General features: G+C 46.5%; 1 protein-coding gene across 1 annotated transcript in view; it reads left to right on the forward strand.

The window, feature by feature from the left end:
* Positions 1–15,307, forward strand: part of KSR2 (kinase suppressor of ras 2) — a 400,554-nt gene that overhangs the window by 331,033 nt on the left and 54,214 nt on the right. Inside the window, exons 10-13 of the mRNA XM_041729093.1 lie at positions 1,614–1,782; positions 9,572–9,613; positions 10,223–10,295; positions 14,653–14,701. Coding sequence (XP_041585027.1) covers positions 1,614–1,782; positions 9,572–9,613; positions 10,223–10,295; positions 14,653–14,701 — 333 coding nt within the window. The remainder of the gene's footprint in view (positions 1–1,613; positions 1,783–9,571; positions 9,614–10,222; positions 10,296–14,652; positions 14,702–15,307) is intronic.

Raw genomic sequence — 15,307 nt, forward strand, 5'->3', positions numbered from 1 at the left:
TTGACAGCAAAGTGCCTCGGCCCAACGCGAGGGCTATAGGTCCATCCATAACCTCATCTAAACTTCAAAGCAGACCCAGCACATGGATGTTCTTAGCCCCCATGAGGGACTAGGAGAGACTGAAACTCACAGAAGTGAAGTGGCTTACTTGGAGGCAGTGGGGGTGAGCGGGTCCTGGGAGGGTGATACGTGTAGCACAGGCACCCATTGGGCATCTAGATGGAAAATGTCCATTTCCCATTCCCCCTTGCCCTCCTATGCTGGTTGGTGTTTTTATGCTGACTCTGGAATTTGGCAGGTAAATACACCTGTTGTTAAATAATGGAGTCCTCAGGCACCCGGAGCAGGTCAGAGTGATGGACCTCTGAGTAATGCGGGGACCAAGGGACCACTGTCTTGTGTGTGGACAGATTAAGTTGCCTCTGAAAACACTTAGTTCTGTTGGCTTCGAGAGGCAGGAATCCCTCTTACAGAATGTGGAGGTTTGCTGGTATTATTCTCATTTTACAGTGAGCACAACTGAAGGATGGAGAGGTTAGGCATTTTGTCCAGGACGTAGAGGGAGGAGGTGGTTGCAGGATTTGAATCTGTGCTTGCCTGACTTGGGTTGCTGCTGGTATGAGTTTCCTGGGGCTGCCGTAACAAATGACCACGAACTGGGTAGCTAAAGTAGCAGATATTATTTCTTTCAAAGTTCTGGAGGCCAGGAGTTTGAAATCAAGGTGTCAGTGGGGTGGGTTCCTTGTGGGGCTCTGAGAGAGTATCAGCTCCATGCGTCTTTCCTAACCTCTGGTGGCTCTGGCCATCCTAGTCATTCCTTGGTTTATAGATGCAGCAGTCTAATCTCTACCTCTGTCTTCACATAGCCTTTTCCTCTGTGTGTGTCTCTCATTTCCCATTTCTTGTAGGGACACTTGATATTGGATTTAGGGCCCACCTTAATCCACAATGATCTCCTGAGATCTTTATTTCCATCTGCAAGGACCTTTTTCCAAATAAGGTCATTCTGAGTTTCCCAATGGACAGATCCTTTAGGGAACTCTATTCAAGCCACAACACTGCTCCTGATGCCACCGCCACCGGGTCTGTCCTGAGGGTGCACACATGGATCTGTCTTTGTGTTTGCTTAGAGCAGGTTTGAGGTCCAGGCGAGGCAGGGCCCACTCCAAATGATATGTGAGGGAAGAAGCCGAAGGCTTACACTCACTCTCTCTCTTGAGCTGTCAGGCTGTTGATTCTTTAATAAACACTCGGGAGGAGAAGTGCTATGATGGGAAGAGCACTCTGGGCACCTTGGCGTGGGACTTTCCAAAATCAAAAGGCACAGGGAGCATGGCTGTCACCTATGTGGCTTTTCATTATGTGGTAACCTTTTGCTCTGGAGTCCAGACAGTGGACAGGAAATTGATGCCAGAAACTGTTCCTTCCACAGCTGGATGCAAACCAGCTGGCAGGTGGGGATGATGAAACAGGTGGGACATGGGAAGGGTCGTGGCTGAGGGGAGGGGGGCTAAGGATGCTGGGCAGGGGGTTCCTTCCTCCTTGCTCTCTCTCACTGCTGTGTCTCTGCTTCTCTGCCTACCCCTGGCCCCTGCCCTGTTTTCTTTCTGCAGGACCACATCCCTGTCCCTTACCAGCCAGACTCTAGCAGCAATCCCTCATCCACCACGTCCTCCACACCCTCCTCGCCAGCACCCCCGCTCCCTCCCAGCGCCACACCGCCTTCTCCCCTGCACCCTTCCCCGCAGTGCATGAGGCAGCAGAAGAACTTCAACCTGCCAGGTACCTCTGCACCTGGGGAGTCGCCGAGGCGGGAGGGATTGGGTTCGAACCAGAGCCGTGTCCAGGGCAGTCAACAGGTTGAAGACATGCAGTTGAGCTTTCCCATGTGCAGGGAATCACCACATATTACCATATTTGATCTTTAGTTTAGCCACAAAATAAGTCTTCTCCACTCCATTTTACAGATGAGGACACTGAGGCTCAGAGAGGTAAAGGGACTTTTGGTCAATAGCAACTCAGTGTCTCCAACTAAGCGTTGGACATGTATTCGAGCTGGCAGTGGTCTCATGAGCTAAATAGCTTGAAACTGGCATCAGGATCCTGATGCAGGGCTGCATTTAGACAGAGTCTTACTCCAGATGTCAGGATAGGGCACTGAATGAGCAGCTGGAGTCCTGGATTCAGTATCCAGTTCTATCCTGTTCATGCCACCTGACCTCTGACTTCAGCTTCCCCACCTCAGAAAGGGTACAGATGAATGAGAGGATCCAAACGGTTCTCCTGGCTCACAAATTCCAGGGCATCTGGCTGCTAACCTGCAACCATGCACGGGGCTATGCAATGCTGGAGAAGCCACTCACGAGATGTTTGGCTGCTGAGCCTCCTTTGTCATTAGACTTAAGAGATCTTCCTCTGCTCAGGTGAACTGGATCTAAGAGTGTTCCCATCTCTTCTGAGGTCTAGCCCAGTCCACTTCCTCTTCTAGAACTCTAAGGACTTTCCATCTTGGCCATATTTTCAGCCCCACAGCTGATGTCAGGAAGGAGACTGGTGGAATGAGGTCTGGCTTGGTCAATGGGAACCGGAATCTAGAGCTGTGTCACTCAATATGGTGCCCATAGCACATGTTGCTATGTAAATTTAAATGAATTAAATTTAAATATAATTAAAATGTTAATTCCTCAGTCACATTAGCTGCATTTTGATTACTCAATAGCCACTTATGGCTGATGGCTGCTATATTGGACGGTGTGGCTACAGAACATTTTTTTCATGACAGAAAATTCCACTGAATGGTGCTGATCTGGGGGCTGATTTCACCTGAGCCAGGGAGCTTCATGCAGGGGGAGGAATTCCTGGTCCTCAGTCACAGGTCACACTTCCAAGCCTAATCAGCCATGAGGGCATGGCTGGTAGGCAGGTGGAAGCCCACTCCCACACCGAGGCAACATCCCGATACAGCTACTGGATTTAAGGACAAGCTGTCACCTGCCCACACTGTTTTGATCTGGGCTGTGTCCATAGGAGTAGGGCACATTTTGAAGTCTTGGCAAAACTGAGATTTTTTTGTTAAGTTCAAGCTTAAGACAGTCTTATATCTATTTGGTGTGAAGGCCACTCACTTGGCAGCCACCAAGGACCATAACATGAGTCAGCAGCTGGAAGCATCTCTGTGTGTGCTTCCCTGAGTCAATTAGGCCAAAACTGTCCTCTATGTCCACAGATAGCTCCCAGTGCCACCCCAGGGTGGTCCATTCCTACTTCACTGGAAGGGGGTGAATGGAAGAAAGACCAGTTGGTACTTCATGACCCCCCAAACCTGGAGGGTAGTGGGTCTGGGTGCTTTCTTAGAGCTACTCCACCACACCCCAGACACTGACTTCAGGGTATTTTCCCTGAAATTGTTTGCTGCTTGTGTAAGGGCTAGGGGCTGAGAAAGGATCTCTTAAGGGAGAACCAGAAAGAGCTGTGGCTCTTTCTGTCCCTAAAAGACTCTGCTGGCATCTGTAGACAAGAGACCCAGCTAACCAGGAGTGATCACTGTTTCCCTGAGCTTCTTCATTCCTTCGGTCCGGTCTCTGAGGAGTCCTTGCTGATTTGCTGGTAGCCTGCCAGTGGATCTGCATCCACTCCAGAGCATCTCATGACTGTGACATTTGGGGAGTGGGCCAAGGGATCCTCTGAGCGAGGGTACTTTAAAACAGTATTAAGAGTATCCACTCTGGAGCTGGGCTGCTTGGGTTCAAATGCCAGCCCTACTACCTAATACCTGCATCATACTGAGCCAATCTGTTACCACTCTGTGCCTCTGCTTCCTCATCTGTAAAATGGAAATAATAATAGTATCTACTTCATAGAATCATTGAAGGACTAAACCTCGTCATACACGTACAGAGCTGAGCAGAGTGCCTGTCTCATTGAAGATCTTAACAAATGCTGAGTTGCCTGGGTGGCTCAGTTGGTTGAGCATTCAACTCTTGATTTCCACTCAGGTCATGATCTCAGGGTCGTAAGATTGAGCCCCACATCAGGCTCCATGCTAGGCGTGGAGCCTACTTGAGATTCTCTCTCTCCCTCTCCCTCTGCCCTTCACTCTCTCTCTCTCTCTCTCTCACAAAAACAAAAACAAAAACAAAAACAAAATGACCATGGCTACCATTTTTGGCATTTTCACCATTACTACTGGTTAATATGGGCCTAATCAGAATTATGGAAATAAAGATGAAATCTTCATATACTCTGGTATTGGGAGTAGGAATTGAATCACCCATTGAGAAGGTAATTTTGCATTGTCTGTCAAAGTTTTATATGTACATTCCTTAGACCAGCAATATCACTTCTAAGACTTTATATACAGATATGCTTGCGTAGGGCGCAGGGATCTGTATGTAAGGATTTCATTGCAATAGTGGAAAATCTGGACTCAACCCAAGTGGGGGAATGGTTGGCAATCAAGAGGCCCTGATACACTGTAATATATCTGCATAATCAAATATTCAGCCTCCCTTAAAAAGAATGGGGTGACTTCTTGTAGCTATCCTGACATGAAAGATATCCACAATGTCATTTTAAGTGGGAAAGTAAGTAATTTGCAAAGCTGTTGGTATAATAACATCCTACTATTCTAAAATAATTATATATAGTTGTATGTTTATATGTGTGTAAATATAAACTTGTGTATTTATACATGCACAAAAAAAGTCTGCAAGAACTTCATGGCAGGTGTTTCTAAGAAGAATAATTTTATTTTATGCATTGCTACAATGTATAGAATACCAAGGAGCATGCACCAGTTTTATAATTGAATAATAATGGTAAAATGCAATATTGAAATGGAAAGCAAAATAGGACCATCCCGATGAGCTGCCAAACCTTCTCTCTTGACTTAGAAGATTTTAGCAAAATTCTCTCAGGATGACAAGTGCCTGTCCTGTTCACATAAAGTCCTAGTCACTTGTCACACTCTTGACTGTGAGCCTTTGCTGATGGGAGAGGCAGCTCTGACCATGGTTCCCTGCCAGATACTGAGTTTTCTAAAGACTGTTCCAGCTAATGCCTAGGTATAACAATGTCTCCAACATGGACTGATCTAGAACATTCTTTTGCAAAAGGGTTTGTAGGGGGAACAGACATTTGACTCACTTGTTAACCTCATGACATAGGAAAGGAGGGTTTTTAGTTGGAAAACCAAGTGCATCAGACACAGGCTTGGTAGGGTTTGTGATTGACCTCCTTGTTCTCTGCTACTCACTTCCAAATCATGTGGGTGTGTTTGACATGGCGAGTGGCAAGTGGGTATTTCCTCCTTTCAAAACCTTCAACCTCCCCTCACTCTGCCCTGATTCCCTCTTAATGCTCAACAGTGCTCCTCCTTCCCTGCCATGAACTTGTTCATTTATTAACTTTAGTGTTCATGTCCTCATGACAATAAGAATTGTCAGCTCCATGAGACAAAGAAACATGTCTGCTTCATTCATGCCTCTATACCTGAAACCCAGCATGTTGCCTACTGCCAAAGGCACTAATGAGATGTTTTTTTTGTTTTTGTTTTTGTTTTTTTTTAAATAAGGGAGTGATTGAATGAATCAACAAATGACTTGAGATTCTTGAACTGCCCAGGGCTGCAGTTTTCTGTCTTCAAGTCATCCCCTAGCCCTCAGACTGCATTCATCCATCTATTTCCATAGCACATATTTACTGAGCATCTACTTTGTACCATTACTACACGAGGCAGTAGGGATAGAGCAGTACACAAACCGGGACTGCCCAGTATGAGTTTCCAGTGGCTGCTGTAACAAATCACCACAAGCTTAGTGGCTTTAAACAGCCCCAGTTTATTATCTTATGGTGATGGAGGTCACAAGTCCAAAGTCAGTTTCACCAGGCTAAACATCAAGGTGTCCGCAGAGCTGTTTTCTCTGGGAAGTGCTAGGAAAGAATCGACTTCCTCGCCTTTTCCCAGCCTCTCGTGGCTTTCTGCATCCATTTGCACAGAGCTCCACACCACTCTCACCCCTATTTCTATCACTGATTTCACATATCTGATTCTCTCCCTGACTCTGAGCCATCCTCCTCCCTCTCATAAGGACTTATGTGATTACATTTGGGGCCCACCCAGAGGATCCAGGATAACCACCCTGTCTCATGACCCTTAACTGAATCATACCTGCAAAGGCCCTTTTGTCATGGAAGGGGACGTAGTCACAGTGTCCAGGGATTAGGATATGGACCTCTTGGGTAGAGTGATATTATTCTACCTGCCACCGTCCCTGTTCTCACGGAGTCTATGGCTTAATGAGAGAGATGGGTTAGCCACGCAGACATACACCTCAAATAAGTTACAACAAGTACTTTGACGGGAAAAGCATAGCATCAGAGCAGCCCTACAGCAAATTCGAGAGGAGAGCAAGTTTAGGTTGAAGGGTCAGCAGTGGCTGAGTTCCGAAGATGGGGGAGAGTTGACCAGTAGAGGGAGCAGAGCATGTGCAAAGTCCCTGCCCCAGGAAACAGCAGAAAAAAATGTCCCTGTGACCTGAGTGCCATGAATAAGGGGAAACAGCACCAGGCAAGACTCAGAGGTGCAGGGAAGAGGCCTGGAAGGGCCTTGCAAGGCATGACAGCAATCTGGATTTTATCTAAGAGGTGAGGGCAAGAGATGACTTCTCCTCCATTCTTCCTTCTAGATCCTTCCTTCCAGAAAACCATCCAGGCTGCTTTGGGGGGAGGCCTTGGGGAAGGAGGGGAGGAAGAAGGGCTTCAGAGTAGAAGTGCCTTCAAAGTGGTCTGCTTATCCCTCTGGCCTCTGGCCACCTGCAGCCTCTCAGTTCCCAAGTCCTCTTCAGTTCCAGAGAGCGGGGAGCCACTCAGCTTTCCTGAACAGGCCACTCAGGTTCATTGGCTTCCTGTTGGAGCGGCTCCTTGCTGGTGTCTGTTGGCAGCAAGGACAGGGCTCACAGTGACGCCTTGACTCCTCTCTGGCCACTCTCTCCTTTGCAGTCATCAAGAGTGAGCCGTTCTCCAGCACACAGAGCGGTCGAAGAGGGAGGGGGGCTCTGTGCATGGAGACGTTTGCCACTGTCCCTGTGCCTGACACCTGTCCATTTTCAGAGTAGTGCTTGCTCCCTCCCCCAGCTGCTGCTCTGTATAAGAATATCACTGCCAGCTAGCCTTTTCTGCAGACACCGAATCCCGTCCCAGTTGGGGAGGTAAGAGATCAGCTAAGCCTCTTGAGAACCCCGGGTGGTTCTTCCTTTTTAATTTTAGCCCCTTGTTGACTGTGTGCAATGAAAAAAACCTAAGTTATCTAACAGAAGAAGATCCTTGAAATCTTGGGGGTTGGTTTTCTTTTAAAGCTCTGCCCTGGACTTTGAATGAATTGCTTCTCATCCCCGGCACCTCATTTTGCCGAATCAGAAAATGCATCCGTTTGGATTCCAACTATCTGGGATATCTGGGGACCGCTGTGCTAGAAGAGACTACAAGAGAGTAGATTAATTCCACAAACATGAGTTGTGCACCCACTGGTCCAAGGGCCCTTGGGATCCTGAGATACCGAGGTTTGTTCTCTGTCCTGGGGGAGTTTATAAATCAGTTCCAACCTCAGAGGCAGCTAATGACTTCGCTCTTTGAAATTGATTTTCTCTTAATTATAAGTCATTCTTGTCTGGTTATTAACAGAGCTTGGAAAGATACTGGCTTATTCAGCGTTTCTACGCACTGTGATCTCATATAATGATAATCTCAGCCCTGGTTGGGAGAGACTGTTATTATCTCCATTTTACACACATGGAAACTGAGACTCAGGAGACGGTTGCCGAAGCTTTTACAAACAGCCGAAGGAAGAGCAAGGATTCGACCCTCTAGGATCAGCCTCCTACTCCTGCTGTGCAGCTCCTCTTTGCTTTAGCCCTGAAGTCACCAAACTTTCTATAATGGGCCTGATAGTAACATTTTAGACTTTGTGGGCCGTATCCCCTCCATTGTGGCAAATACCTCTGACGTTGTAGCACAACGGCAGCCCAAGACAGCATGCCACTGAATGAATGTGAGCCTGTCTTCCAATAAAACTTTATGTACAAAAACAGCTGATGGTACAGATTTGGCCCGTGGGCCATGGTTTGTCAACCACTGTGTGAATTCTTGGTGAGTCAACGTGCAGTTGTAGGTTGTCCCTGGAGGTAACAAAGTTGTTTCTAGAAGCATAGTCACCAATTCAGACTCCTATCTGACCCCACTCCTGCTCACTTCCTCTGTTCAGGGAGATGAAGCTCTGTGTGACCTCCCCCACTGCCCATGATACCTCTTGACCCCACTGGAGGAACTGGTAACATTAGAAATCTCAGGGATGTCCGGAGCAGTTGGCCTCTTTTGAGTGGACTGAAAGTTAAATGAATCGTAGGGAAAGCAGCATCAAGTTGAGGACATTTCTTTTGTCCCTAAATATAGAGACCAGCTCATGCTCGTGGTAGGCAGGATCACAGTACCCCAAAGATGGCTAGGCTCTAATCCCAGAATCTGTGAATATGTTACTTTATCTGGGACTTTACTTTGCAGATGTGAATAAGTTAAGGATCCTTAGGTGGGGAGATTCCCCTGGATTATCCAGATGGATCCTAAATGTAACCATAGGGGTCCTTACAAGAGGGAGCCAAGAAGGCCAGAGACAGCAGGAGGTGATGTCAGGACGAAAGCAGGGACTGGAGTGATGGACTCTGGGCCAAGAAATGTAGGCTCTAGCAGCTGGAAAAGACAAGGAGCAGATTCTCCTCTGGAGCTTCCAGAAAGAACCAGCCCTGCTGACACCTTGATTTTAGCCCCTTGTGACTTATTCCATACTTGTGATCTCTAGAACTATAAGAAGTTGTTTTAAGCTACCAAGTGTGTGGCAATTTGTTACACCAGCAGCAGGAAAGCTAATATGATGCTCAAGGCAGAAAATTTGGAAGACACAGGAAATGCATATTTTTTCTAATTTTATTGAAATATACTTGACATATAACATTGTATAAGTTTAAGGCATACAACACATAATGATTTTAATTGTTTGAGGACCCTCCAAACTGTTCTCCACAGTGGCTGTACCGGTTTGCATTCCCACCAACCATGCCCTACACACTTTCTCCACACCCTCGCCAGTACTTCTCTCTTGTCTTTTGATAGTAGACATCTTCACAGACATGAGAATATTTCATTGTGTTAGAAAGGATTTTTTGAAAGCTTCTGTAATCACTCTGGCAAATCACAGACTTTTTCTCTGTGTGTGTGTGTGTGTGTGTGTGTGTGTGTCCCTATGCAGTTAACAAAAATGGGACTGTGCTCTGGGTGACCCTCCGAGTTGAGATGCTCTGTTTTCAGGGGGCTTTAAGTGAGAGGGTTGGCATTGGATGTATAGAGCTCTGGTTCCTTTATATATCCTCCCAGTCCCTTGTCATTTAGGGTGTCTGCAGAAATCTGGAAACCCTCAAGAGTGGGCAGGGAACTCACACGATCGCTGTGGGACCAGATTTGTTATTTGAAGGGACAGCCCCCAGGGCAGCACTGACTTTGCTGTTTTCATTGTTTTTGCAAGCATCCCACTACTACAAATACAAGCAGCAGTTCATCTTCCCAGGTGAGTCCTGAGCAAGCCTGCTGAGGGACATGTGTTGCTGGAATGGATGAAAGCAAGGCTCTCGGGGTGGTCAAGCTCAGAGAGAGGGTGGCAGTGGAACCGCCAGATCCCCAGGATCATAGTGGGACGTGGAGGTGGAAGAGGAGAGGTTGGGAGATCCCAAGGCAAACAGAAAGGCCTGAGAAGGTGGTCAGCAGTAGAGGGATGGGCCAGGGTGAGGAGGGGTGCAGAGGGAGAGAGGGGGTAAGGGAGAGGTAGTCAGAGGGCCTGAGTGGGGCACTGGGGGCCATAAAACCAAGTGGCCTCACCATCCCAAAGAGAACTCAGGAGTAGGGGGTGATTTGGAGGTGACCAGGGTGCTTCTGGTCAGAGGCTGAGGGTACTGGCCACCCTCTAGTCAACAGGGGAGTGTTTTGTGTCATCTTAGAACCCTTCTGTGTCTGAGCAGGAAAAGTTCAAGCGATGGAGGAAGGGAAAGGGGATGGCCAGCCCCAAGGACCTGTGATGTTTTGTAAAGTTACTAGCTACTCCATCTCCCAGGAACCAGGTTCTTGGGGGAGGCTGCGGACCCCACATTGGGTTTCTGACTGTCTCATGTCTGCCTCTCAGATGTTGTGCCGGTTCCAGAGACGCCAACCCGGGCACCCCAGGTCATCCTGCATCCAGTGACCTCAAATCCAATGTAAGTGGAATGGAAACCTCCCTCCCCTGTCCTGGGCCTTCAGCCCAGTCAGGGTCACTGTCTTCTGTCTTTATTTTCCTGAAATTGATGGGGTGGGATACTGGGGTAAGTCAGCTCTGCTTCATGTCCTGGCCCTGCTTGTCAAGTCTGATTTCCAGGGGCTGGACCATTTCCTTAGGGATGCCCAGGCTCTTCTATAATCAGGAAGATAATTTTCTGCAATAGCTAGAGCTTAATGAAAGAACAGTTATTCTACATCATTGCCCCCCCCACTTTAAAAAGCATAATTGGGGTTCATCTTGCACAAATTGTGCAAGCATAAAAAGCATGATTTAGGGTTATGCTAGGGATCAGCAAACTATAGACTATGGGACAAATCCAGTTTGCCGCCTGTTTTTTTTTTTAAATAAAGTTTTATTGGAACACAGCCATGTACATTTGCTACAACATACTGTCTATTGTGGGTTTCAAGGTCCACAATAGCCAAACTGTGGAAGGAGCCTCGGTGTCCATCAAAAGATGAATGGATAAAGAAGATGTGGTCTATGTATACAATGGAATATTACTCAGCCATTAGAAATGACAAATACCCACCATTTGCTTTGAGGTGGATGGAACTAGAGGGTATTAAGCTGAGTGAAATAAGTCAATCAGAGAAGGACAAACATTATATGGTCTCATTCATTTGGGGAATATAAAAAATAGTGAAAGGGAATAAAGGGGAAAGGAGAGAAAATGAGTGGGATATATCAGAGGGAGACAGAACATGAGAGACTCCTAACTCTAGGAAACGAACAAGGGGTGGTAGAAAGCTAGGTGGCGGGGGGTGGGGGTGACTGGGTGATGGGTACTGAGGGGGGCACTTGATGGGATGAGCACTGGGTGTTATGCTATATGTTGGCAAATTGAACTCCAATAAAAAAAATAAAAATAAAAATAAAACAAAGTACAACAGCAGAACTGAGTAGTGGCAACAGAGACCAGATGGCCTGCAAAGTCCAGAATGTTTCCTATCTGTTTACAGACCAAGGTTGCTGACCTCTGGTTTATACCATGATAAGAATAATATAAGCTAATTTTGGAAAATGTGGACTCTTCTAGAAAAAAAAAAAAAAGAAGGGAAAAATAATCACTCACAATTGTACCACTCTTAGAACTTTGATGTGTGCTCTTTCTATTCCTGTTTTACATACATATGATTCATGATCTATGCAGTTTCCAGCCTGCCTTGTTATCCTGGAAAGCTATAACATCTCATTTTTTGTATTATTCCAGACCCTTTATAGATACTGTTTTTAATGGCTGTAAAATATCATTATTGATGTAGAAAACTGTCCTTAAACATTTCCTTATTGCCAGATCTCATATCTTCCCATATTTCACTGTCATAAATAACACTGCAATGAGTGTCTTAGGATGTGGCATTGTTAGCATCCTCTCTTTCCAGGTGGTCTGTTCTCTGCACCCAAGTGAAACCACCTTCCTTGACTTAACTTCTTTGGTTGTGGCCAGAGTGTGAGGCATGCTAGGGACTTGATTTCGATTCAGCCAGTTTCCCAACTCTTCCCATTTTTGCCTACTTGGTTATTCTTTGGGCTCCCCTAACTACTCCATCCTTTCTGACCCGTGTTATGGATTTTGTTAAAGACCCAAATGGTACATCTGTGAAATCAAAAGAGCAGCAATTTGCTGGGGATATTGTGCCGACATCTAGCTCCGGATCATTTCTTGGCTGCACATAAACCAATTCTACAATTTGTGTAAGACGAACCCCAGGTTATTAAATGGCAGTCGGGGAGTGCCAGCGAAATGCCTGCGATCTGCTTAAACATGCACAAAGTGATGGGCACTAACTCTTCACAGAAGGAAATAATTTAATCGCCAGGCTACCATCATCACGCCTTGATGCAAGCAGAGGAGGGCTCCCTGTTCTGTTGTTGGGCGTGAGGAGGGACTCCAGCTGCATTATTCCACCCAGATCTCCCCAAGTCATCAGGTTCCCAGCATTTCAGCTGTCACTGTGTGGTTGCATTCCGCCTCCCCAGCCGTACTGTAAATAACTCATTTATATGAAAGCAAACAGCACTTTGCGGTCCACCCTTCTTTCCTTTTCTTTTAATTCTTACAGCCTCTCAGGATCCCTGTCTGCAGGAGCCTCTCCAGCAAGTGGACTGGCTCTTTCTGCAGGGTAGGCAGTTTTTTTGGGTTTCAGAGTCAGGAGAGCAGTGGCCCTTCAAATGAGGGGTGGGAAGGGGATCTGCCGAGCTTGCCCAGGGGAAATAGGAAGGGGGCAGGTATGGTTCTTTTCTGCCCCTGGGTCCAGCTTTTCTTTGCCTTTAGCAGCCCAGTTACTGTCTCCCCACTGCACTCCACACACACACACACACACACACTCACTCTCTCTCTCTCTCTCTTTCTCGCTCTCTCTCTCCTCTGAAAGCACACCCCCAGAAACACCTCTAACACACACTGTACCCCACATGCCCATCACATACCATGTGTTCCCATACTCCCTTCATACCCCAGTACATAGCCAGCTACACTGTCAACATATGGCATGCCTCCAACATCCCCAGGAGGTACACCCAACTCACATGCACCCAGATCAACCCCTGCACAGAGCATATCCCATCATACCCACATGGTACTCAACATATACTTAGTACTCACACACACAAACACATTGTGTCCCCCAGCACCCACACCGGGCTTGTGCCCACGCTTAGCACAGCTGCAGCTCACAAGCTCATGACTGCCTCACATTCGTGCATGGACACATATGTGCGTGTGCACACATGCACACCCATGCGTGCACATACACACCTGTCTAATGCAGTTTTGTTTTGTTCTCATTCTACACATCCTGATGCCATGTGATTGGCAACAGCCAACTAGCTCAAACATGGAGAATTTTTTTTAAATTTTTTTTAAATTAATTTTTATTGGTGTTCAATTTACCAACATACAGAAAAACACCCAGTGCTCATCCCGTCAAGTGTCCACCTCAGTGCCCGTCACCCATTCCCCTCCAACACCCGCCCTCCTCCCCTTCCACCACCCCTAGTTCGTTTCCCCGAGTTAGGAGTCTTTATGTTCTGTCTCCCTTCCTGATATTTCCCAACATTTCTTTTCCCTTCCTTTATATTCCCTTTCACTATTATTTATATTCCCCAAATGAATGAGAACATACACTGTTTGCCCTTCTCCGATTGACTTATTTCACTCAGCATAATACCCAAACATGGAGAATTTTCAAAACACATCTAGTAATCTCTCCGGGGCATTTCCATCAGACTCCATTTACTCAATTCGTACCTAACTTTTGGCCCTTGTCATTTTTAGCCTTTCTGCACAATATCTCTGCACTTGCTCTAGTCCCTTCGGTAGTGATATATAGTATTCTTCAAAGTTAGGATCCATGCCAGTTTCAAACTCTGTGTCCCCTCTGATGGCCTCACACCATTCCTGTCTCATGCAGTTTTCCCCCACTATCTGAAAGTAGAGCATTCCTATGAGAACTTTCATGAACCAAAATGGTGTGATGCAAAGAAGCAATTATTACTCATTTATATGAAAAAATTGAGGAGTGTCCCCCGACCCCCCCAAAAAATACCTCTCTTGGCTTTTCTGATACCTGAGGACACACCTTGCTAATGGATGCACAGAATAAATGGAGATGAAACAGATGCTTATAGACACAAGTAAAAGCTCTGGTGGCTGGATGCTGAGATGCTGAGGGTCACTCCTAGGGAAGGAGCTTGGATGCACCCACTCAGGCTGCCCTGGATGCACGCTGCCTCTGTAACGACTCGCTGCAAAACATAAGCTGAATGCAATTTCACTTTTTACCCTTTTTCATAAAAGCAAAATCCTCTTCAAATTTCTTTTAGTTAGCAAAACAGATACCAATGTAGATCTTTCCTAAGAGCAAAGTGGCGCGATGCCAGCTTTCAGAAAGCAGGAGGTACCTGTAATCCCGAACACTAAGGTTCTTCCATAGGATTCCGAACCCAAGCGAACTTTAGCGATCTCATTAATTCTTTCCTAGCAAACCCAGAGCTGAGGATTCTTCTGCCCATGGCATTTAGGCCAATTTCTAAGGAAGCTGCTAGATTAGTGGAAACCAAAGCAATAAAAATGAACCCTGAGCAGTCCAGAAAATCTTTTTAAAGCAGTGTCCTTGTCATTGCTTCTTCATGGTGAGGTTATGGATTATTTTAGATGCAAGTGTTGAAGTGAATTTTGAGATAAAGCCTTGATGGTGAGGGCTTCTCATTCAGACTCTTCATACATGGATAAACAATACACAGACCTACCTTTTCACCTGAGGGTCACATTTATTTTTCTTTCTTTAAAGCTTGGAAGGAAATCCATTACTTCAAATTGAAGTGGAGCCAACCTCAGAGGTGAGATTCGAAGAGGAAAAAACACCTTTTTCCTGGGGCTGCCCAGGTCTTGGAGAGCTGACAACCGACTTTAATGATGCAGAGGGCTGGGGGCAGGTGAAGGTGGGGGGACCCTGTTTGATGTATGTTCTAACTCCAGGACAGCTAACAAGTGGGGGGCCCCTCCCGGCACCAAGCCTAATGGGGTGTTATATGGTGTGCATCATGGAAAAGCTAGTTGTGCAGAAGTTGGCAAGAGATTTGCATTCTTCATTGAAAAACCAGCTTAGGGCCAGGTGAATACCAAGGGGGATGTGCCCCCAATGCCTTCCAAAGAATACACTGGAGGAAGTAGAGTCTCCGGGAACACTGAGCTTGGCAGGCTTTTGAGAATGTTCTAGGACTTCTTCCCATGTGCCAAAACTACTAGAGGAATAAATGGAGTGTCCTGGGAAAGAACCATGGACTCCTCAGCCCTAATGGTGTGTCCTGAAGCGAAGGAAGTAGAACCAGTGTTTCTAGAAAAAAAATCAAGTCCTTTCTGCAGTTACTGTGGTAGTTGAAAAATTATCCTGGGGGAAGCCAACGGAAATTGTGTCATTTCTCCAGAGTGTGCCATGAGGGACA

This window comes from Vulpes lagopus, chromosome 14 (genome assembly GCF_018345385.1).
Source record: "Vulpes lagopus strain Blue_001 chromosome 14, ASM1834538v1, whole genome shotgun sequence".
NCBI classification, from domain to species: domain Eukaryota; kingdom Metazoa; phylum Chordata; class Mammalia; order Carnivora; family Canidae; genus Vulpes; species Vulpes lagopus.